Source organism: Populus trichocarpa, chromosome 9, assembly GCF_000002775.5.
Source record: "Populus trichocarpa isolate Nisqually-1 chromosome 9, P.trichocarpa_v4.1, whole genome shotgun sequence".
Classification (NCBI taxonomy): Eukaryota; Viridiplantae; Streptophyta; class Magnoliopsida; order Malpighiales; family Salicaceae; genus Populus; species Populus trichocarpa.
Window position 1 is genome coordinate 4,170,739 of NC_037293.2, and position 24,271 is coordinate 4,195,009.

General features: G+C 31.2%; 3 protein-coding genes across 10 annotated transcripts; all 3 read left to right on the forward strand.

Moving 5' to 3' along the window:
- Positions 1 to 2,145: 2,145 nt before the first annotated feature.
- Positions 2,146 to 7,198, forward strand: LOC7488120 (protein TRM32). Its single transcript, XM_024608986.2, has 5 exons — positions 2,146 to 2,386; positions 2,989 to 3,231; positions 3,940 to 4,025; positions 4,160 to 5,894; positions 6,266 to 7,198. Exons 2-5 carry the CDS (start codon positions 3,087 to 3,089, stop codon positions 6,961 to 6,963), a joined length of 2,664 nt encoding a protein of 887 aa, XP_024464754.1. The 5' UTR covers positions 2,146 to 2,386; positions 2,989 to 3,086; the 3' UTR covers positions 6,964 to 7,198.
- Positions 7,199 to 14,904: 7,706 nt separating this feature from the next.
- On the forward strand, positions 14,905 to 15,752 carry LOC7488119 (metallothionein-like protein type 2). Of its 2 annotated transcripts, none has more exons than XM_052455959.1 (3): positions 14,905 to 15,078; positions 15,229 to 15,303; positions 15,398 to 15,752. In XM_052455959.1, the coding sequence occupies exons 1-3, from the start codon at positions 15,014 to 15,016 to the stop codon at positions 15,486 to 15,488; spliced, it is 231 nt and encodes a 76-aa protein (XP_052311919.1). In that variant the 5' UTR covers positions 14,905 to 15,013; the 3' UTR covers positions 15,489 to 15,752. The 2 variants fall into 2 exon arrangements, with proteins under 2 accessions (XP_052311919.1, XP_024463847.1); XM_024608079.2 differs by having other exon boundaries at positions 14,910 to 15,078; positions 15,223 to 15,303.
- Positions 15,753 to 18,236: 2,484 nt separating this feature from the next.
- On the forward strand, positions 18,237 to 22,818 carry LOC7488118 (pentatricopeptide repeat-containing protein At1g07590, mitochondrial). Of its 7 annotated transcripts, none has more exons than XM_024607957.2 (5): positions 18,248 to 18,458; positions 19,276 to 19,507; positions 19,626 to 20,030; positions 20,138 to 21,683; positions 22,279 to 22,818. In XM_024607957.2, exons 3-4 carry the CDS (start codon positions 19,704 to 19,706, stop codon positions 21,386 to 21,388), a joined length of 1,578 nt encoding a protein of 525 aa, XP_024463725.2. In that variant the 5' UTR covers positions 18,248 to 18,458; positions 19,276 to 19,507; positions 19,626 to 19,703; the 3' UTR covers positions 21,389 to 21,683; positions 22,279 to 22,818. The 7 variants fall into 7 exon arrangements, with proteins under 7 accessions (XP_002314181.3, XP_024463725.2, XP_024463727.2 ...); XM_024607959.2 differs by having other exon boundaries at positions 19,293 to 19,507; XM_024607960.2 differs by having other exon boundaries at positions 19,296 to 19,507.
- Positions 22,819 to 24,271: the final 1,453 nt, after the last annotated feature.

Below are 24,271 nucleotides of genomic sequence, written 5' to 3' on the forward strand. Positions count from 1 at the left end.
GCAATTTTTCTTTTCAAACTTGTTTTTTATGATTATTTTTAAATTCAAACTTTAGATAACATAAAAATGTAGGGGTTTTTTTTTAAATAAATTATTTATAACGTTTATATTATTTGACCTGACTTAATTCATCAAAGTTAGATAATATAATATTACAAATGATAAGAACCAAAAAAAATCCAAAAAATTGATATTATAGATTAGGCGGTCAATATTTTTAAATCTCGTCAATCTGTAGACTCTATATTTATTTTATCTTTATATTTGATAGGTTATGAATTGAATATTTATTTTTATTTTATTTAGAAATATTTCAATTTCAAAGTTATTATTAGTGAGTTTAATATTATGTTTCTTTAACGTAAAAAAAAAAAAAGAGTTTATTTCTTTGTTGGAGAGAAAGGGAAGGTAACTGATTTACAAAAACATTTAGCTCCACCTAATATAACCAACTCTTTTGGATTCAAAAAATTTGAATGAATTGAATTTATAATTTGTAAAATATAAAAAATTATATTAGATAATATTATAATTCCAAACTGAATCCAACTATATTCATAAACGCCCCTGGAAAAATATAAAAATATATCTATTTATGGACTATATATATAAAAAATATTTTGTCTCAAAGGGTGAAGAGAAAACCTATCATAACAAAAATAAAAAGAAAAAAGAAAATGAAACACACGACAACCACTTAAAAAATGGAAATGAAACTACCACCTGCAAATAAGAGAGAGGCAGACCAACTGCAACTAGAAATAAGTCAAAGTCAGACTCCGATTTTTATTTTATTGTTCCTTAATCCTCATCTTAATTAACAGTATCTCTATATTGGCGTGCCAAAGTAAGGTTTGGTTATCCAAGCTAAGGTTTGGTTACCAACAAGCGTTCTTTCAGCTTGATTGGTAACACCCTCTTCTTTTACCATTTAAGGTTGAATGTTTTGTTTCTAGAAACATTTGGGATTTTAAGCATTTTTAAAATGTTTTTAATTTGTTTTTCACTTTAAAATATTAAATTAATATTTTAGGTATTTTTATAGTCTTTATTAAAGGTGAGCAAAAAAATCAAAAAACCGATTAAACTGAGAAAACTGAAAAAAAATCGAAAAAACTGAACCGTTAAAAAAACCGATTAAACTGATTAAAATTTTGAAAAAACTGACCGGTTCGGTTTTGGTTTTATAAGCATGGAATCAAAAAAACCGAACCGAACCCAAACAAAAAAAAACCGAGCCAATCAGTGAAAAATCGAGTTAAACCGAAAAAACCAAGTCAAACTGGTTTGAACCGAATTTTATCCTAAAAAACCGAATCGAACCGAAACCGGTCGGTTTGAACCGGTTTCGGTTTTTTTAAAAAAAAAATCCGGTTTGATTACTTTTTTTTTTCTAAAAACCGAATCGAACCGAAAATGATCATCCCTAGTTTTTATATGTCAATATTAAAATTAAAAAAAATATATTATATTTTTAATTATTATTAAGCTCATATTAAAAACATCTTGGAAGTGATATGGCCAAAGAAAATAATCATGAAAAGTACGTCTTGTGAGGTGTCCATTGAGTCCCTCCAAGAGTTCATTTTTTTGTGTGTCAACCATGCAATTTACTATATAAAAAACATAAAATATAAGATGCATGCTTTTAACATGTAGTATTGTGTTAATTATTAATTTCAAATGTGTGTTTGGTATAATAATATATTGTGTTTTTAAATTATTTTTAAAAAAAATATATATTGAAATGATTTTATTTTTCAGTTCTTTTTATTTTATTTTTAACATTAACATTTCAAAATCATCAAAAATTATTAAAAAAATATTAATTTAATATTTTTTCAAGTTAAATATATTTTTAAAATACTTTTAAATATAATTACAACCGCAAAAATAAACAAACAAGTTACGCTGTGCTAATTAATTTGAACTCGGTTTTCTCTTTTCCATTAATTACCAAAAACTAAGATTAGCCGGATTAGTAATAACCCAACGGGTTATAAGGTATTTATATCCACGGATAAAAAAAAAAAAAACAAGGATCTCATGTGTGTTCAATATTTGTGGCCATCCAATCCTTGCCCCCAAGCTTATTTAAATGATTTATTATTATTATTATTATTATTATACCTGAAATTGGACCAGTCTTCGATAAACAAGACAGACAAGACCTGGCTTGGCGGGTAAACTGCGGCGAGAACTGCTTTCTTTTCTCCTTGTATACTATGATCCCTTTATTGGTACAAAAGGCCAACGACTTCTTTCTTCTTGTACGTTAGATTAATATCTTGCCAAGAATATGCTGCCCGCTTTCATGATATTCTAAGCCTTCCATAACTGACTTCAGAGTTTACGAGCTATCTCTAAGCTCTTTCTCCTCCATCAGGTTGGTTTTTAGGCTTTTCATGTTCCCATGATTGTTCTGATTCTTCTTTCTTTTTGTTGTTTAACATGTCAGAGTAAATACAAGAGCAGTCTGAGTTGGTGTTTTACAGCATAAAAGACTGACTTCATTAATTTTCTGAACACAATTGCCTTTGTGTTCTACACCTTGTATTGGGTATTCAAATAATCTCCCTTTTTATTTATGGATATGCCTGTTGAAGTTGAGGAAACTACATGCGCGTATTAAGTTCAGCTACCCTTGTTGATTTTCCAGTCTTAGAATCTTTTTGAACCTCACAGTAGACATACTCCACCGTGTTAATTAGCTCTGTAAAGATGGGGTTCTGTTTATTGAAATCTTTTTGCTTGGAATAATTTGCGTGGAAAACTTGTTTGCAATTATATATATATATATAATTGCTATGGTGTCTGATGCTTATTCTGATCAAAGATGATGATTTGAGAGGCTTTTGAGACATGGATTTTTAGCTTGACCAGCAATTTCTCGACTTGAGTGCTTGGAGTTCGACTTCTAAATATTCACTAAAATATACTCATGATCATCTCTCTGTGTGATTTACATGGTTAGTAATGTTATTTCAGGATATCAAAGGTGTCTTCGTGGTTGAAATCAACTGTGGTTTGGGGGAGGACAGACAGCAGGAGGAGGATCAGCTTATATCTTGTCTGAGATTATATATATGGGGAGACAGTTGGAGCGCCAAGTTTCGGGTGTTGGATTTGAGGACTATCATCCAGGTTGCATGTGGGGAATACTTCAAATTCTTGACTACCATTATTGGCACAGTCCTAAAAAATCACCTCTGCGCAGAAAGCATGGCAGATGTAAGCCATCTTAATTTGCCTCATGCCCTCATCCTGTCTCCACCTTTTCACTTAATTTTTGTCATCTTGACTAGAGTAAATAGAGAGTGTTTTTTATAGGTACTTGTAAAGTATTGGTTCTATGTTATTATCGAAATTGCAGAATTAGGTTCGTTAGAGTTGATTGATACTTGTCATGGTAGAAGAAAAGAAATTGTCCTGTTTGGAGTTGGATATGATTTTATCTTGAAGACTCGAAGAGCTTTGGAAATCATTTTACTTAGAAGCTTGATGCGATTAGTTTATGGTCAGATATAAGAATACTTCATCTGCACACACATAGTAAACTGTTGTTTCTTGATATTGAATGGCCCAGTCCTGTTTTATCAGTAAAACCTATTCAATTGGCTATGCTGGTCTGATATGCATTGGTTCCACCTGATAAGTGGTATTCTCGCCACCAAACTGATACTACTAGATCCAATAAATGACTCAATAATGGAGTGTGTCCAGATCCAATTCAATACAGTTTTTCTGACGACTGAGGTTTAGAGGGTTGATTGGCACTGGCAGCTGGTTCAACCTGGGAAAGATGTGTTCTTTCACCTAGAAAATGACATCTTTTTCCCCTCTTTTCGGAGTATCAGAAATCTATATCCTTGTCAATATGTGTAATGTGCTTTTCATCCCCTTTTATGGTCTGAGCAACCTTATTTCCTTATTTTGCAGGCTGCCAAAATCCAAAAACAATCTCTTTTGATCATTACACCAATGAAGTACAGGAATATTTGAGTGCTGAAGCAGTCCCCTTGCTGGTAAGTCCACTGTACAGATAAAATGCATGTGAATGGGTTGATATCGATGAGTGCATTTTACTTTTATCCTGAAAATTACTTCTTTTGTATGTAAAACTATGAAACTGAGAATAACTTGGTAATAAATTGGCCAGGTTGAACAGCAAACTACAAAGACTAGCTCCCCCAACAGAATTGCTAGAAAAGCCCAGATACAAGCTTTAATTGCCAAGGAGAAATTTTCAAGAACACGGTCACAGAAAGCTGATCCAGTCCACCAATTAGAAGCTTCAGAAAATAGCGTTGCTACAATAAATAGTGATTGGAGAAATCCAATCATTATTCTTCACAAAAGTGCTGATACTGCTGCCTCCAGATTTCAGGTTCCATCAGTGTCCAAGACAACTGAAGAACTAGTTGCAGACAATAGTACGTATCATCTGCCTTGCACTGTGAATGCCAGTGACTGCTCAAAACAAAACCAGCTTTCTGACGAGGATGCATTTTCCTTGGAGAACTGTGATAACTCATTAAACCTTTCACATGCTAAGCGTCTCAACAGAGAAATTTCATGCCCTCAGTTTAAGGAGAGGGTGGATTTTATGGACATCCTTAAGGCAAATGAAAAGCTGTTGGAAATCCTACAGGATCCAGGCGTTCAGAACACCCATGTCCAGCAGACTTCCAAAGCAAAGGTAAGATTAAGGAGGTCAGGATCATTTCCTGCAGCTGACTGTTCACACATTACATTTGTTAGGCCTAGTACAATTGAGCACAAGCAGAAGGAAATTTGGTCCTTTCCAAAGGGAGTGAAGCCATCCATCGGGAATCCAGCACCAAGGTCTACTGCATCCAAGTCTTTGGAAGATTTTTATGAGAAGTCAATAGATTTAAAGGTTAGCAATCATGGAGTCACTTCTATTGATCAAGAAACACAGTTTTCTTCTCTCGAGTCATCTCAGGGATTACATAAATACAAGTGGCATCTTTCATTTATGAGTCCTTTTAAAGGTCTTAAGAAAAAAATAAAGTATGCACTCACAGAAAGCAAAAGGGAGAGTGACCATGAATCAACAAATACAAGTCGCTACGAAGTTCCTTCTGGATACAAGTTTTCCACCGATGAGGAAGAGATGTCTAAGAAGTTGAAGGAAATCACAATTCATCAGGATGGTGTAGAAAATCCCACAAGTTTTCAGGAGACGAATAGTTTCGATAATGATTTCAGCAAAGCTCAAGCCCCACGCATAAGAAGAGGATCCTCTCTAAAGGAGTCACTGGATGGTTATGCTCGATTGTTTGAGTACAATTTCAGTAAACAGGTCAAGTGGAACCAGTATCAATCTAAAAGCTTAAAATTGTCGAGTGAAGATAAATCTCAATCAAGTGGTCTGAAATCCTTCAGAAGGAGACTCTCTCTGCCAGATATCGAGTCTATATATCTCATTCCAAATGAGTCCTCAAGTGATGCGCTTAGTTCAAATATGTCAACTACGACTGGAATGGACTATGATGCAAATGTTAAAACTGACATTCTTAATGACTTGAAGTCCGTAAGCACTCCTGAAGTTAGAAAACAATTCAAACGACTAGATACTGTTGAAGAAACTGAACTTCAGAGCAACATGGAAGAAAGAGCTGGCAGCATGGACAATAATGAATGTTCAGGTGGTCTAATGGCAAGTATCAACGAAGGAAGTGCTATTACAAGTGAACTAAATCAGGATACAATGGGACCTGAAAGGGGAGATCAGAGTTCTCTGAGTAATCAGGGGATTGGTTCAGCAATCACCTCCATTAGAGAGCATGAAGAACAAAGTCCGATTTCAGTTCTTGAGACTCATTTTCGAGATGATATAACTTGCCTAGTAGAGTTCCCAATGTCAGAAGGTATGGCATACTGTCTCCTCTTACAAAATGCTTTTATACAAGCCTTAAAATTTGTCCTTTTTTTCTGGGGATATTTTGTTGAACCAATACCATGTATTATTGGCTTTGCAAGATATGTGAACAGCATTGATTGCCTGGATTTAGTGAAAAAACATTCTTTAGACTTGCTAATTTGACCACTCCTGTTATTCAAATTATTTTTCTGGAAAAAACCATCTGATAAGTCGAATGTGATAGACTGACCATAAAAGCTTTCTAATGGAACTTGATTTCCAGAAAATGTCCATAAAAAACTCTCCCCAAAAGTATATACTATTCTTCTGGCAGTATGATTGTATTGGTAGTTAACTGGTTCCCCTAAATTGCATCAGGTTCAGAGCTGCATCCTGGGCACATTTGTGTTGATGAACCAGATTCTCCTGTCACTTTACAAGACAGGTCAACTGGAGATTCCTTGGAAGAAACTCGCAGCTCTACCAGCCATGCGAATGCAGAAAATGCAAGCACAATGGTTGGTGCTCGATTCCTTCATTTGGAATTGAACAGGCCAGAAGATGATGCTGATTTCAATTATTTGAGAGATGTGCTTGAGGTGTCCGGCTTCATTGGGCCAGAGTCCCTTGGAACATGGTATTCATTAGAGCAGCCCTTGAGTCCAACATTGTTTAAGGCTTTGGAAGCTTATTTGCACAAAGGACTTGAATCTTCCTCGGAGGATGTTGCCTACAATTGTGATCACCTGCTTCTGTTTGATTTGATTAACGAGGAACTGCTCGACATATATGAGAGCTCATTAGCCTACTTCCCCAAGCTCTTCTCTTTCACTCAACGCGTCCGTCCACTGCCCAGAGGAAATAATGTTATTGATGAAGTCTGGAAAAGAATTAGCTGGCACAGGAGGTCAACCTCAGAAATGGAGCAATCAATAGAGGATATAGTAGCTCGAGACTGCGAAAAAGGTGATGGTTGGATGAACCTTCAATTGGATGCTGAGGATGCAGCGCTAGACCTGGAAGATTTGATTTTCGACGAGCTTGTAGATGAAGTTATGTGTTCATATACACGGTAGACAGTAGAGAGGTCAGATGAACCAGCCTTGCCAAGAAGCTGTTCTGCCTCAAGGCTGGCTCTGTACATAATAGTTTAGTTTCCTTCCAATTCATGTTTACTGTGCCTATAAATTCCATGGTTTATTGATTGCCTCGAGAGAAGAATTAAGGACTGCCATTGTTAGCTCTGAAAAGTTTCCATGTTTGGAACAACTTGATTTAGAAATAAGACCATATGACTATTATTATCGACAACCCTTGGATTTTCCAATAATATTTTCACATAAAAAATAATATCAAGTCAAGATATTTAAAATGGCATCCATTATTAGTAATATTAGTATGTTATTTTCATAAATCCAATTTTAAAAAATATATCTCAGATCTCATACAATACTAATTTCGTTATTCTCACCACCGCCTCCCTCTCTGGCTGCTCTGTTGTGTACTGAAGGACACATTCTCCAGGCTGCGCTAACATCCTCTCTCTCAAAGCAAACACCAGGGCATTATCTTGCATTTGTATTTTATTGCATTTTATTCTTTTCCATTCGTCTATATGGCTTTCAAAGTTGTAGAAACTATACCGCTTATAGAGCACAAACTGTTCGTGAGAATTACCGAGTGAAGAAAATAAAAATCTCCTATTCAATGAATTATGCAATTGGAGGTCAAAAATAAGCTTTGAAGTTGTTAGGTCAGAGATAAAAAAGAAAATTATTAGTGATAATTCTGATTTTATCTCCCAGTCCAGGCCTAGAATAAGATTAGTAGATTATTAATCTTTTGATTTTTGATGATCTGTATTTTTTTTTTTTGGACTAAATGAATAATGGATTATGTTTAATATCTATAAAAGATCTTTTTTTTAGAGTTTTGGGACTCACTAATAATTAAATTAATATTATATGAGAAAAAAATAGTTTTTTAGAAAAAAAAAACTCTAGAAATAAATATATGTCATTTGTAGTAGAAAAAAATTGAATATATCTCGTGGAGGTTGTATTGGTTTTTTTTATAGCTTCTAAGGTCATTTTTTTCATGGAAAAAAGAAAGGTTCACATATCAGTTAAATATCTATATCTTGTCATTATAAAATATCTCTAACTCATTAAAGTAAAATATTTTTATTTATGAATTTAATAGCTCGCTTAACCCACATAAGTCTAGGCCGAGCCCGGAGATTATAAGTTTGGTAATTTACAAGATCTACACATATTTAAACTCAACACTTGACTAAGTTCAGAGATAATAAATTAACACCCTGTTATTTGTTCAGAAAAGGAGGATTAAGGGAAAATAAAAAATGTTAATCCATCAATTAATGTTAATAAATTAACTTTTTAAGGTTAGGGATGGCATTAGAGTTTTACTTTTAACTGTTCGCAAATAAATTACATTGCTATTTGTTGAATCAAGATTGACGACGTGTATGAAGAATTGAAAGGAAGGGTTCTGTGTATCCAGTGTGTGCTGTCTTGGAAGAGGGGTACCAGAGCTGAAAGTTGGTCTTAGGATGCTCATGGATAGTGGAGAATCACTGAGACTGAGTTTAGAAAATATTGATTGTTATTGATAAGTTTGATGGAGATACTGAATCTAAAGTTATAACAGCCTACTATAGAAAAACTTGCCCAGCAGAAGCTCGGTAGCAGCTGAATTCCTGGGTTTCTTCAGAAGTGCTTTTTTTTTTTGCAACTCATTGTATAGACTGCTGGTGATTGAAGGTTCTTCTGGAATGAGTTTTGCTTCTCTTTGATTGTTTATCAATTGAAACATGGATCTGTAATTGCATCAAGTACCTGTCAAGTTTATGTGCCTAATCGACACTCTCTTCATATCTAATGCAGATCCAATGATTTTCAAGAATTACCTCCCGGAAGGTTTCTACATGACATATATACTTTATCTATGATAACCCACATATATTTCCATATTTTTATTAGCATGGAAGAAAGTTTCACTTATGGTGCTCGCTCCTGCAAAGTTCAGTCTATAGCTTTTAACATAGAAGGCAGCAGAACGCACCATGACAGATTTTCTTGGTCTGTGTGCAGGTTTCTGCCTCTGGATGATAGCATTTGATGTCAATTGTTCCTCGATTTTTGTCTGGTCTCAGTTTTTGTTGAGTTTCCAATATATCCTTGGTTTCTGTTGTTATAATGGTATGATGAGCTAGTAACACACAGTTTACTTTACTATGAGAGCCTCCCTATCTGAATAAGAGGAAGCCCCATGCCAGAAGCTCGCAGTAGCTGAGCTAGTAATGGACAGTCCTGCGTTCGAAGGTCATAGCGGAAGCTCCGAAAGCAATTTTGCCATCATCAGATGCGAAGGCATTGATCATCAGTAGTGGATTTCATCATCGGTCTCTGCCTCTAGTCTATATGATTCAGCTCCACTTCTATCTTAAGCACATGGACGCATTTCAGATCAGGAATATTGTATTGTGAACAGGGCCTCTAGTCTACTCTGCAATCCTGGGATTCTTTCCTCTATCTTATTACTAATCAAATTTATCTCTTTAATATCTCAAAAGGCAACAGGAAAACATATAGAAATAAGCAAAAGCTAGCTTTTTTAAAAAATATACAATGCAAAAGGGAAAAACAAATCAGGCCTTTATAGAAGAGAAAAGAGTGGCAGACAAAATTTGGAGTTTGACGCGAGAATAATTCGCTGACAAAAGCAATTTCCACTATGGAAGGACACAGGGCATTCAAGCCCCACTGCACACTAGCAATGGAGATCATTGCCTCTCTTATCTAAATCGTAGCATGCCTGTCAAATGGCTTGAGAAGCGCAGTGCCCAAAGCATCCACAAATCCTTGACTCTGTTCCACTTTTTTTTTTTTTTATCCAATTTGATTTTTTTTAAGTGATATATATTTTGTGTTTTATTGGTTTTTTTAATTTTTATATTAAATTTGATTTTTATTTTTTTTATATTTTTTCTAATTGAATTTTATATTCAATTTAATCCCTTAAAATTTGATTTTATTTAAGTTTTATATCAAATTTGGTTTTCATTTTATTCTTTTAATTGTTTATTGTTTTTTAATTTTTTTTCAATTAAATTTTATTTTTTATTTAATCTCTTAGCATTTGATTTCAAAATATTTTTATATTAAGTCTAGTTCTTATTTTTTTTATTGTTATTTTTTTTTTGTAATGGAACCTTTTTTTTGTTGCATTTTTTTTTCAAAATCATCCCTCGCTATTTTATTAATTTGTAATTTTACTTGTTTATTTTTTAGAGTTTATTTTCTATGAGGTTGATTTCTTACTCATGATCAGAGTTCAAGGTTTTAGAAGTTACTAAAAGTTGAATTTGGTCTATTTTAGGTTCTTTTTAATTTATTTTTGTTTTTATACATTCGATTGATTATGAATTGATTTTTGAATGTGTTTTTTTATTTTTTTCTTTCAGGTTATCCCAATCTTATTCCTTTGATCGTGGGGTTAACAGGTTAATATAATTTTTTTTTTACTTTTTTTTAAATTAATTTTTTTCTTTAATTTATATTTAATTATTTAATAATTAAGATATATATTTTTATTTAGTTTATTTTAAATGAGATTATCTCAATTGTAAATTAACTGATTTCATTAAATCTATTTGAATCAATAATCCCGAATTTGAAGTTGATTTGCTTTTCATAAATACTTGCGTTGTCTTGATATATATATATATATATATATATATATATATATATATATATATATATATATATATATATATATGATTTTTTGACATTTGGAAATTTTTTATCAGACCCATAGCGATGAGATACTGCGAGAGAAACATCAAGACCAGACATATCATTACATTACAGACACGCCAGTCTTTATGCAGCAAAAGTGAAGAGTGTGATCTCATAGTGGATTCTCGGACACGAAGTTCTCTGCTTCCATGCAGTACAGTAGCTAAGCTGTCTGAAGCCACAATTCCACTGTCCTTCCGTTCCTACCTTGCATTCCATAATTGTCCACCAACCCATTGTTGAATTAGACGTCCGTCCTTTGTAAAGAAGACGACGATCCACCACAAGTAACAGACTTGGGACATCCAACCAAGTAGTAGCTTGTAACAAAATATAAGGACCAAATTGAACTAATATTTCTCATTAGACTCCACCAGCAGCCGCAATCGTCAAAGTTGATTTATATCCTATTAGTTTTTATGTTTCAAAACTATTTTTATTTTTTTATTATAAATTAATATTTTTATATCATTTTAATATGATGATGTTAAAAATAATTTTTAAAAAATAAAAAATATATATTATTTTTATATATTTTTTAAAAAAATATTTTAAAAAATAATTATTAGTTGTGATGATAATGCTCAATCACTTTGGGGTGGGGGGGGGGGGGGGGGGGGTTAAATCCAAGAAAGATACAAGTTGGGTTTTTTAAGTATATATGAAGCTCCTCTTTGTATGAGCTTCATTCATTGACCGAATTATAATTTTTGCTTCACCAATATGATGAATGGACACTAATTAATTATATATAAAGCAATGGTATCATCGGTGGTGCATGACTAAGAATATTTAATGAAGTCGATCTAGACATCTAATGTCTAAATCAAAAGGGAATATGTCAAATGTTGCAAAGATGCTAAATAGGAACTCGTTAGTTTTTATTTTTTAAAAAGTAAATTTTTTTAAAAAAAATTAATTCAAATTAATTTTTTTTAGTATTTTTAAATTATTTTAATATGCTGAAATTAAAAATAATTTTAAAATATAAAAAAAAATATTACTTTAATATATTTTTAAATAAAAAACATTTTAAAAAATAATACACCGTATTAATATTTTTAAACGGCAACTAAATTACTCTATCTCCATAACATCATGCATCATGCTTTATGTCAAATGTTGCAAGATGCTAAATGGGAACTCGTTAGTTTTTATTTTTAAAAAAGTAAATTTTTTTTAAAAAAAATTAATTCAAATTAATATTTTTTTAGTATTTTTAAATTATTTTAATATACTGAAATTAAAAATAATTTTAAAACATAAAAAAATATTATTTTAATATATTTTTAAATAAAAAATATTTTCAACGTATTCATATTTTTAAACGGCCACTAAATTACTCTATCTCCATAACATCATGCATCATGCTTTCTTGCTTCTCCCCGTTTACTTTCTTGAAGGTATTCGATGATTTGGTGAGTAATTTATTAATTTCAATTATTTGATAATGCAACGAACGAATCCTTTTCATGTGGACCCACCAAGGTTCGATATTACCATAGTGGATGAAAAGAATATCTCCTTTAATTGCTCTTTTTTTAATAAATCTCTATCACCTGATTTTTCCCAAGGAGAGAAGAAAAAGGGACTAAAATTATCTATAAAGGAGTGGTCCTCTCACCTTGATTAGACCCCTCACTAACTCATTATGGGTTAGACTTTTTCATATTGGAGTTTTCGTTTTTTCTCTTTTTTTTCTATATATATATATATATATATATATATATATACACACACACATATATTTTAGTATTGTATTTTTATTTAAAGGCGAGTAGACTGTTTGGCTAATCAAATAATTTGTATTTTTTACTTTGAATTTTGTATATAATTGTAATTTAAATTTTGATTTTATAAAAATTAAAATAATATATTTTTATTTATTTTGCATAACAAGATTCTTGTAATATTAATTTTAACCAAATAATTATTTTAAACATATTTTTAGTATAGCATTGGGATCAATGTTATCAAAAACGTGTTTTGACTCGTAAGATTTTACGAGTCAAAACATATAAAACATGTAAATTGGGGTTAAAAACTTGAAAATCAGTGAAATCGGTCAAACCCGCGGTCAAACTCACACAAAATCGATAAACTCGTTAAAATCATTAAAAGCGGACCGATTTCATAATTTCAACGTAAAAATTACAAAAATTGCTAACTGCTAACTGCCGAGTCAGCACTCTTCTTTCCTCATGAGTCCCCACTCCCTCGTCTGACACTCCACCCATCCTTTTTTCTCTTTCCTCTTTCCCCTTCTCAAGGGGTTTTAATTTGTTTTAATTTTGGAAAAAAAAGTCTCATGTATTTGTAATGCTTGTCGTTTTCATGCATGACAAATTTTTATTAAACAAAGATATTAGAATTACTTTTACTTTTGCTTTACGTGATTTTAGTAACACAACAAGTATTTTAAGCTTAAAGAAAAAAAAGAATTCATCAGTAATAAATTATTTTCATGTGCGTCGCTGTGAAAGAGGCACTTGAATTAAAAAATAACACCTTAATTAAAATATTTTTACATAATAATATTATTTAAAAATATTTTGATAAAATATTATTTTTCATCTTATTATGCTTAGTAAATACAACATATAAATATTATTTTTAAAGATAACTATAAAAATTTAATTGATATCACCACAAACTTTGAATCGACATCAATAAAATTAAATGTTTGGCCTGACGACCCAATGTATTTGGGCTTGTTGATGAGTTTTTTATTCTATTCTTTTTAATTTTTATTTAGGTGAAACATAAATTTATTAAAAAAAATTAAAAGATTCAATTGGCTAATGACATGAATCACTGATTTAATGATCCGCGATATAACATGCAATTTAGTCAAAAAAAATTACTTGTGATTTTATAATTTTAGTTAAAATATTTTAGTTGTAATTTTATAATTTTATGATTCGAGTTTATGATTTGAATTTATATTATATATTTGAATTATATATATTTCGTGTTGAATTAAAAAAATGTTTTTGACAATAACATTCTCTTAACCTGTCCATGAAGGAGAAGTATTTGTCCACGCCAGTCTTGAGCCACCACTGATGGTCACCATATCTACCATTATTAACACAAGCTTACAGTTACGGGCACCATTTTCACTATAGCCCCGCCACCCAGCAGCTTTATAATTACCATCGCCACCATCTCTAGAATCATCTCCGTCCACTCCATCACTGTCATCTCTATTTTCTATATAGAATATGTTAAGGAAAAACATTTTATATGTAAAAAACATTATTTATAAAATGTTTTGAGAAAAATAATAATTTCATTGATTTTAAAAACATATCTCTGATTTATCTTATATGAAGGCATTTAATTAATTGAATTTTGCAACTCAATAACCCTTAATTGTAATTGATTCTTAATTATAAAACCGAGTCAATGTAAATTTCTTTTAGAAGAAATATTCTGAGTCCACTTATGACTCAGCAATAATTACTTAATTAGACCAATGATACAAGTATGTAATTCCTCCTCCTCCTCCTCCTCCTCCTCCTCCTCCTTCTATTATTATTATTATTATTATTATTATTATTATTATTTGGATGGCATCTTCGACAGTATTTTTCCATGAGAATTAAGTATATTTATTTAGTATCATCAAGAACACATTATTATATTAGAATTAAAAGCTTTATATTTTATAATTTAGCTAGATGAAGTGAAGGAAAAAAACACACCATTTTAACCAGTAATTTTCATAGTTAGTACATGATAATTAAAAATAATAAACACTATCAAAACACATAAAATAATTATTTTAAAAACTATTGTAAAACTTTTAGTCTAATTCAACAGTCAAATAAAAATTTATAGCTTATTTAATCTGGTCTGGTGCAACTAAATTTTTTTATATACCTGAATTTATTTTATTAGTCCATATATATTTTTAAATAATTTATTTAAGTCATATTATTATTTAATTATGATAATTACATATTTAATTTTTCAGAGATATCAATTATCACAGGCTCTACTACTTCAAGCCAATTATATGAGATTTATAACTTTGATGACGGGCCGGAAATTAATGTAAATTAATGTGAAAATTGCTTTATAATTCGATGTCAAGCACAGGTTAAAAACAACCAGACGCTAGTAGCCTCAGATATAACCACGTGTATGGTGGATATTAACTGCCTTTTTGCCTGAACTACACTATAAATAGCAGCTATGGGCAGAACCTGATAAATCATCCTGAGTACTGAGCTTGAGTGCATTCTTCTAAGTAAAAGAAATCCCTTAATTTCATCACACTTTCCTTCTTTTCCAACAGAAAATGTCTTGCTGTGGAGGAAACTGTGGCTGCGGCTCTGGATGCAAGTGCGGCAGTGGCTGCAATGGGTGATTCTTTCTTTCTTCGAAAAAATCAATTTGCTATTATTTTCTTTCATTAATTACTTCTTTGTAGTGCTGATAAGATTTCAAATGAATCTGACACTCAGCTTTTCTGTTTTTGTAATATCTTCCTCTGCATGTACATGGCAGATGCAGCATGTACCCAGACTTGAGTTTCTCCGAGACCACCACAAGTCAGACAATCATTGCTGGTGTAGCTCCAGTTAGGATGTACGTGTCAGTCAGTCACAGTACTGCAGATGAACTATATAGTCTTAGAACTTGTAGGGGATTAAGGACTAATTACTAGCTACTGCTGCTGCAGGTTCTACGAGAGCTCTGAGATGAACTTTGGTGCTGAGAATGGCTGCAAATGTGGATCAAACTGCACCTGTGATCCATGCTCCTGCAAATGAGAAAACGTCGCCGCATGGCTCCAACCAAGCAGTTTTATGGAACTATAATAAATAAAAAGAAGAAGTCTGGTCACTCCATGTTTGTCTAATATAGTATTTGCTGTAAATTAAAGTACAGTTAGCTAGCCATGGCCTCCTCAAATCCTTTCTACAGGATCTCATTTGATGGCTAGTAATCTGTAAGTGTCTTGTATTTCCTGCTGCTTTGTTGGTTCCATTCCATGGAATTATGTATCTTTAATCGGAAGCTTGATTCTGCTTTTATGTTTGTTGACTTATTTCTTCACTTTTGGTTCGTTTCATAGACTTTTCGTTTGCTTTTACACTGTTGATTTTGTCATTTCTAATCCCAATGAGATAACAATCTAAAATTAATGAAGCAATTCCTAGCATTTGACTATCTTGGACAGTAATCATTATTATATACAATAATTCTATCCTCCCTTTAAGCAGAAAAACTTTAACCACCCATCCAAGACCTTAGCCACTCTCTCCCCCTTCGCTTTCTTATCCGTGGTTTTCCAAGCTCGTATGACAAAACATAGCTTGCTTGATTATGTTTCCTTGAAAACATGCTTTTCTTCTTACTTGTTCTTAAATTGATCAAGATATATTTTAAAAATATATAATGTTTGGGTTTTTCACTGTATTTATTGACACAATTTAAAGTGAATTGTTACGATAAAATTATCTTTTCACATCTGAGCCAGAAAAAAAAAATGTTTTAGTTCCGAGAATAATTTAATCTTTTTCAGTTATTCATTAGTTGTTAAGAGATTATTTAGGAGTATGTTAGTATTTTCCATTTTTTTGCATAATAAAAATATAATTTTACTTTTAGAATTAACAATTTATTAAACTGTTCATTAAGGGTTATTAGTCTTTTGAAAGATTTTAAAATAGTTAAAATACTTTTTAACCTTGAGATCAAAGAAATTAGAGTTTTTGACCAAGAGTTTTTCTTTTTTTTACATTTTAGAATACAGTATAGATATGATTATACCCTTAAAAACAAAACCAAGACATGTGTCTAGGGGCGTTTGTGTACTTTCATGGTGGTTTTTTTGGTGATTCCTAGTCTCCAGAGAAAATGCACTTTTATCCTCTCTTCTTTAGATTTGTCAATTTCAGTCCTTATATTTTTTATTGTTTATTTTCATCCCTGGTACTATTATAAAAGTTTTAAGTATTTTTGTTGAGTCCTTAAATTATAATTTGTCAGGTTTTATTTTTTCAATTTAGTTCTTATTTTTTTAATTTCTCATTTTTTTCCCTTGGTTTTTTTTATAAAGCTTTGTTGATTTTTAATTTTATCATTTAATCAAAGTTTATGTTGTTTTATTGTTTTTAATTTAACCATCATTCTTTTGATTTATTTATTTTTTTGTTAAAATTTATTTTTTTTAAATTAACCCTCCAATTTATTTATTTTTATCTTTTCTTTAGATTTATCAATTTCAGTCTTTATATTTTTTATTGTTTATTTTCATCCTTGATACTATTATAAAAGTTTTAAATGTTATTAATTTAGTCATTGAATTATAATTTATCATATATAATTTTTCCAATTTAATCCTTATTCTTTTAATTTTTGATTTTTTCCCTAGACTTTTTTTTGTTAAAGTTTTGTTGGTTTTTAATTTTATCCTTCAATCAAAGTTTATGTTGTTTTATTGTTTTCAATTTAGCCCTCATTCTTTTGATTTATTTATTTTCTGTTAAAACTCATTTTTTTTTAAATTAACTCTCCAATTTAAGTTTTTTTAATGCCATCTAATTAATTTTTATTTCAATTTTCTCTTTTATTTTTTTAATCACAATTTTTGTGTGTTTTTTTTATATATAATTTCATCATTTAGCCTTTGATTTGATGGGGAATGAACTTCAAAGTTTTTTTATTATGGAGTTTCCAATCTATTGACATGGATAACGAGGTTGATCAAAGTATTTTTTTAAATAAAAAAAATTCATCTTCTTACTTATTTAACAAAAGCACGACTTTTTTCATTAACAACATTGTTTTTTTTTAACAAAAAAAACTTAAAGTAATAAAAATAAAATTTTTGTAAGAATTTAAATGATTATATATGATTGAAATATATTTCTTTAGCCGAAACACTCCTTTCATTAATCATTTATTTATTTTTTTGGGTTTTGACAAAAAATATTTTTTTTATCAAGTGTAGTTTTTCATATATCATGATTGGTAAGATAGTTTTAAGCTAAGAAAAAAATATCTCATTTTTTAAAGCGACTATAAAAAAATAAAAAATAATTAATTTAAAAATAAAATAAAAATTAAGAATAAAAAATATTTTAATCTCATTGGGTATTCATATACAATCATTTTTTAAAAAATATGCATATTAATTTTAATATAATTATGTAAGAAAATTGAAAACATAACCATAATTTTTTTTAATTTGGGTTAAAAAATATTGGTATAATTAAATAATTTTTGAAATATCATTCTAATTAAAAACTTGATTGATAAGCCATCTAAACTTTATGGGTAAAAATAATATTATCAAACCCCAGCTTAATAAGATAAATCAACTTAGTCCTATATTTTGGGTTTTAAAAAACTTTAGTTGGGTTGTAGGTTGATCCAATCGACCCTATAATCACTCCCATAACTTAACTCAAGACTTAATTCATGAATAATATATAAGGTAATCTAATAAGTTGATCAAAATAAATATAAAAATAACATGGTTTTAAAAGATTTTAAAAACATAAACATAAAACGACATCATTTAATTTTTTTTTAATTAAATCAGATTTTTACGAAAATTAAACTATCCTTAAATTTAAATAAGCTCCTCCTCCTCCGCTTAAAACCCGTTTGCACTTTCTGCCTTCTTCGCGCAGTAGCACAAGCACTTTACCACCAGCGCCACAAAAGCCATGGAATTGGAAGCCCAACATCTTTATTACAATTCGAATAGAAACCCAATGGCAAAATTTTAGGTTCGCTCTTATCTCCTCAACTGACAGCTTTCCTAACAATTTCTTTCCTTTTCTGTCCATTTTTCTTTGTTCTTGGATATCCTTTTAATTTCTGTCGTTTTCTCTTTTCCCTTTTTAGTGTTTTCTCTTATTAATAATCAGCCATTGGATGCTTGCATTACCATTACAATTGCTTTGTGTGTGTTTTGCGTCTATGCACATAAGATGTTTGATGTTTTTTCTAGCAGTCAAAAAATGTAGTGCAAATTATGTATTTGTTCTTGGAATTTATTTTTTAATAATGATCGTATTGGGATTCCCTGCTTCTGTAATCTCATTATTCATAAGAAGCGAAAACAGCTTGTTTCCCTCTGTGTTGCGCGCTTGCTTTTATTTTGTGCGTTTTGACTAATCTTAACTGATTTGGTGGGATTCTGGGATATGTGAATTCGGGCTCTGACTGGGTGGTGGAAATGAGCTCATGTGGTGCTTTTACAGAGGAGAGAGTTTTTATTGGGGTTGCCACCCAGCAAGGGCTTCTTTTAGTCATTATGTAATTTTCTGTGTTAAGTTTAACAGCTTTGAATGACGAAGGATCCTTTAGGGATTTAGGTATAAGTGAGAGATTTAATATGATAGGAGCGAACCTTCAGGATTGATTATGGCTTGTTACAAATATGTAACATATTGATATAGAATCACCCTTTGTATGTATCTGTTTCAATTTTAGCTATCGGTGAGCTGGTGCACAAACAGAACTAAACACAAATGAGAAACTTATGCGTGTCAATTTTGTAAAGAACTTGTTACCTAAATAGAGATCTTACCAATTTTCCAGTTACTGTTTCATTGAAGGAGGTTGATCGCATAACACCACAGAAGGGTCAAGGTCAAGCAGAAAACTTTGCAATTCCTGTTTCAAGTATGTTGAGTAAGCAACAACTGGAACAAAGGTTAATGCTTCAGTTATTTATGTTCCCTACCATTTGCTGCAGCAGCTGTTATGGAGGCAATGGTAACTGAGTTGAGATTTATTGTCTGCATTAGAGGGAATCACTTAGCGTTATCTGGTAAGAAGATTTTATATTAGCTGCTTCCACTTTCAAGTAGGATATATATCCTTGTCAAAATTTTGATGCTGGCTGACTTTTGGTTTTACTTTTATGCTGCACCTGTTAACCTTTTCAGGCGCTAGTATCCAATTGGAGAAAAGGAAAAACCTTTATACTCTTCTTCTAGTCCACTTGTCCTGAAATACAGAAAAGCATGCAGGCACTAGCTCTTTTGAGGCATCGCCGGTTCTCACAAACAATTAATCAAACACTTTTTATCCCCTCTTTATTTGTCTATCAAACACCTTATACTTGCTTCAACTTTCTAAATACCCACACAATTGATAAATTTCCCAAGAAAAGCTTAGACCCAGAAGGACCGAAGTGCTTATCTTCGAGAATTGAGAAACTTCCGAGAGGAGAATCAGTTGGATATGCCTTTCAAAGTTGGATGGGCGAGGGTTTTCCCATTCATCGAGGTGATGTTTTTCACACAATTAATCGCTTAAGGAAGCTCAGATTAAACAAACGCGCACTTGAGGTGTGTTTATTAGTGTTGTCTTTATAGTTCTTTGAGAACATAACTTAAATAGCAATGTTAGTTCTTGTCTAAATGCTTTAACGAGTTACACCACAACATTTTATCAGGTGATGGAATGGGTAGTAAGGGAGAGGCCCTACAGGCTCAAGGAACTAGACTACTCTTATTTGTTGGAATTCACAACCAAACATCATGGGATATCACATGGCGAAAAGCTCTTCTTGCATGTCCCGTCTGAGTTTCAGAACGAGTTGCTGTATAACAATCTTGTAATTTCATGCTTGGAAAAAGGTGTCATTAGGCTTTCACTTGATTACATGAAGAAAATGAGGGAACAAGGTCATCCCATTTCATATTTGATTTTCAACCGCCTTATAATCCTCCATTCCTCACCTGGCAGTAGGAAAATGATCCCGAAAATCCTTGCTCAAATGAGGGCTGATAAGGTGGTTCCCCATGTTTCAACATATAATATCCTGATGAAGATTGAAGCAAATGAACATAATGTTGATGGGTTAGTGAAGGTATTTAATGATATGAAGAGATTTAAAGTTGAGCCGAATGAAGTATCTTTCTGCATATTAGCTACCGCGCATGCAGCGGCAAGGTTGTATACTGTGGCTGAAGCATATGTTGAAGCTGTGGAGAAGTCATGTAGTGGAGACAACTGGTCAACACTTGATGTTTTGATCATATTGTACGGGCATTTAGGAAAGGAGAAGGAACTAGAAAGAACTTGGGGCATTGTACTAGAACTGCCTCATGTTAGGTCTAAAAGTTACATGCTTGCAATTGAAGCATATGGTAAAATTGGACAGCTTAGCCGAGCTGAAGAGCTTTGGTTAGAGATGAAGTCAATACATGGGTTGAGATCAACTGAGCAGTTCAATTCCATGTTATCCGTGTATTGTAAACATGGGCTTATTAAGAAAGCAACTGGGAATTTTAGGGAAATGGAGATAAATGGGTGCAAAGCAAATTCCATAACTTTTCGTCATCTTGCATTGGGTTGTTTAAAGGCTAACTTGGTGGAGGAAGCCTTAAAGACTCTAGAAATGGGGAAAAACTTGACAACAAGCAATAGGGTAAAGAATTCAACCCCATGGTTGGAGACCACTCTATCAATAATTGAACTTTTTGCAGAAAAGGGTGATGTAGTCAACGTTGAGAAATTGTTTGAAGAACTTGCGAAAGCAAAGTACGTAAGGCATACATTTGTATTCAATATTTTAATAAAGGCTTACGTGAAAGCCAAGATTTACAGTCCAAATCTCTTGAGAAGGATGATTTTAGGGGGTGCTAGGCCAGATGCTGAGACATATAGCCTGATCAAACTTGCTGAGCAGTTTCGACCCTGATTTTGATATGCTCAAAAAGAATTGACAACAAGCAATAGGGTAAAGAATTCAACCCAGTGGTTGGAGACTACTCTTTTAATAATTGAATTTTTTGCAGAAAAGGGTGGTGTAGTTAATGCTGAGGAGTTTGAAGAACTCACAAAAACAAAGTACACAAGGGATGCTTTTGTATTGAATATCTTAATAAAGGCTTATGTGAAAGCCAACAATCCAAATCTCTTGAGAAGGATATTTTAGGGGGTGCTACGCCAGATGCTGAGACATATAGCCTGATGACAGTTTCGACCTGATTCTGGTATGCTCAAGTTGTTATTGCTGTACTTCTACATTTCATTCATTTTCCTTAACAAAAATTATAATTGTTTATTGTATCAATATTTGTATGTGGAAACAAAAGGTGAAGAAATCGAGTGTGATCTTGTAGGTAACAAGAAATGGTGTTCCTTCTGTATTTCTCGTCAAGTGTGTTCTATTCTCAACAACTTGCTTTTAGAAATTAAATATGTTTGAACTTGTAGGACCTCATTTGCTCTCATACTATGCATCTCTACAAGTGCCTTTCACCGATACGTTCTTTATGCTAAATCCAAAAAAACAAAATATATAGTATAAGAAAAAATACCCCATGCGATTACTCCAGTTAACATTTGGTTTCATTTTTCTTCTTTTCGTGATTGTTATGCCCAGTGGAAATTCAGTTATTGCAACTTTTATTTTGATTTATTATAATTTGTAAGAAAAGATAGCGTCTCTTAAAGGGCTCAAGAGCAAACAACCTTCGAGCTGAATCACCCATGAAAAATGCTGTGAAATGTTCCTTTCTCTCAGCCATGGTTCTCTCTTTATGAATAATTAACTTGGGTTTGACTTTGCTATTGTATTGATTTTAGTTACCGTCAGAAGATTTCATAGACGACAGTATGGCATAAAGAATAGTCCAGTGGTGGTGGAGACATAAAACAAGAAGTCAGTAATGCTAAGGGACGGTGGTGCAAGTGATGACACCGAATATTTTTTTTGAAGGTCGGATCATTCATAAAGTTGCAGCTATAGCCAACTTACCAGGCTGCTGCTATGATGCTTCTACCATGTTTTCTGCAATTGGAGGCCATCTGATCGTCTCGATGGGGCTGTGATATGATTGTGGGCAGCAATTACTGATGTTTCCTGTGTTTTTCATCACCACAAGTGCTCTGAGCTGCTGCTATTGCAATTTTTATTTGTTGCTGCCGAAATTATTATTTATCAATGTGGTTGCTATGTTCTCTTCTTTGACGGCTACCTGTGGTTTTCTGCTCTCATTGATATTATGGTTCGTCTAATTTCTTCTGGAATTCTTTCACCCAGTTTTGCTTCTCGTAATAAAAATTATGTTTTGTTTCTTGTATTATCGAAACAAAAAATAATATAATATTTGCTAATTAGATTTATTGTCAGAAGTAAACAAGTTTAATTGCCCCCGAGCGCTCCGTTCCGAGAATTGTATTTATCTAATTTTAAAAACTTTTATTGGTGAAAAAATTTGATACATGAATCTGTCTAGGTACAGTTGTGCTGTTTGTTTATGTATTTTTTAATATAGAAAAATAATTTTTTTATTCATAGCATGACATTTTTAATAAAAGCTTTTTATGATTTTAAAAGCAAGTTTCACTAAAAGAGAAAAAAATATGCATTATTAAAAAAATAAAGGAATAATTAATTTGAGAAAATTATACCAAAACTTCAAAAAAAAAAAACAAGATATTATACTCATTGAATATTTATGAGAAACTTAAAAAAATAATAATATTAAATTCATGTATAATTAATTAGAAAGTAATTAATAATATTATCATTAAGAACATCTAATCTCATTTGAAAAGCATGATATCATTGTATAACAAATATTAGTCACCTCTAATAATTGAAAATTTAAGGTTGAGTTTTTTAACTTTTCAAAATCTAATTATCAACTTTTTTTTCATCTAAAAAAACATATTTAGATGATTAAAGATCCAAACAATTTTCATTGAACTCTTCTAATTCGTTGAACTCAAGATTTTTTTTTATGACCAGAATATGATCAACTAAAAGTTTTTTATGTCTTTTTTCCTTACGAAAGTTTTTTCTCTTTTCTCATGTCTGTTAGGGACTGAAATGTAGAAAAAAAACAAAATTTTATGAATGAAATATAAAATTTAATAAAAACAAGAATCAAAATGTAGAAAGAAGCGCCTCTTAAATTGTAAAAAAAAGAAAAAAAAACTTTTTTTTTTTATTGTTAATCTCAATTCTTATTTTTTCAATTATATTTTTTTAACTAAATTTTATAAAATCGAATCAATATAACTTGTAAGGATGAAAAAACAAAGAAAAAAAATTTAATGATTAAAGCGCAAAAAATAAAAAAAATTAGGGATAAAAAAATGCTATGAATAGTAAGGGAACATGTCAATGAGTATAAATGTGACAATACAATAAATTTAACAATTGGACTATGCAAAATAAAAGACAAACAATTAAAATTAAAAGGATAGACAAAACATGAGATGAAAATAGAATTGTATTTGGTAATAATATATAAGACATTATGATTAACTCTTTATTTTGTTTATTTAATGATGGATAAAATATAATAAAATTCAAAAAAGTTTATTTTACCCTTGACATGTATAATTATATATTTGTAACAATAATTAGATATTTTTATTTTTATTTTAGTTTATATTGAGTATTAAAATTTTATTTTAACTAATTTAAAAAAAACACAAATAAAATAATAAGTTATTTTGTTTAATGCATTTATTTATCAATATAAACTAGAAATTATATGATAAATTATAATTTACTGTGGCTACTAATTTTCTTCAGTATTTATTTGATGGAATGAAAAAGGTAGTT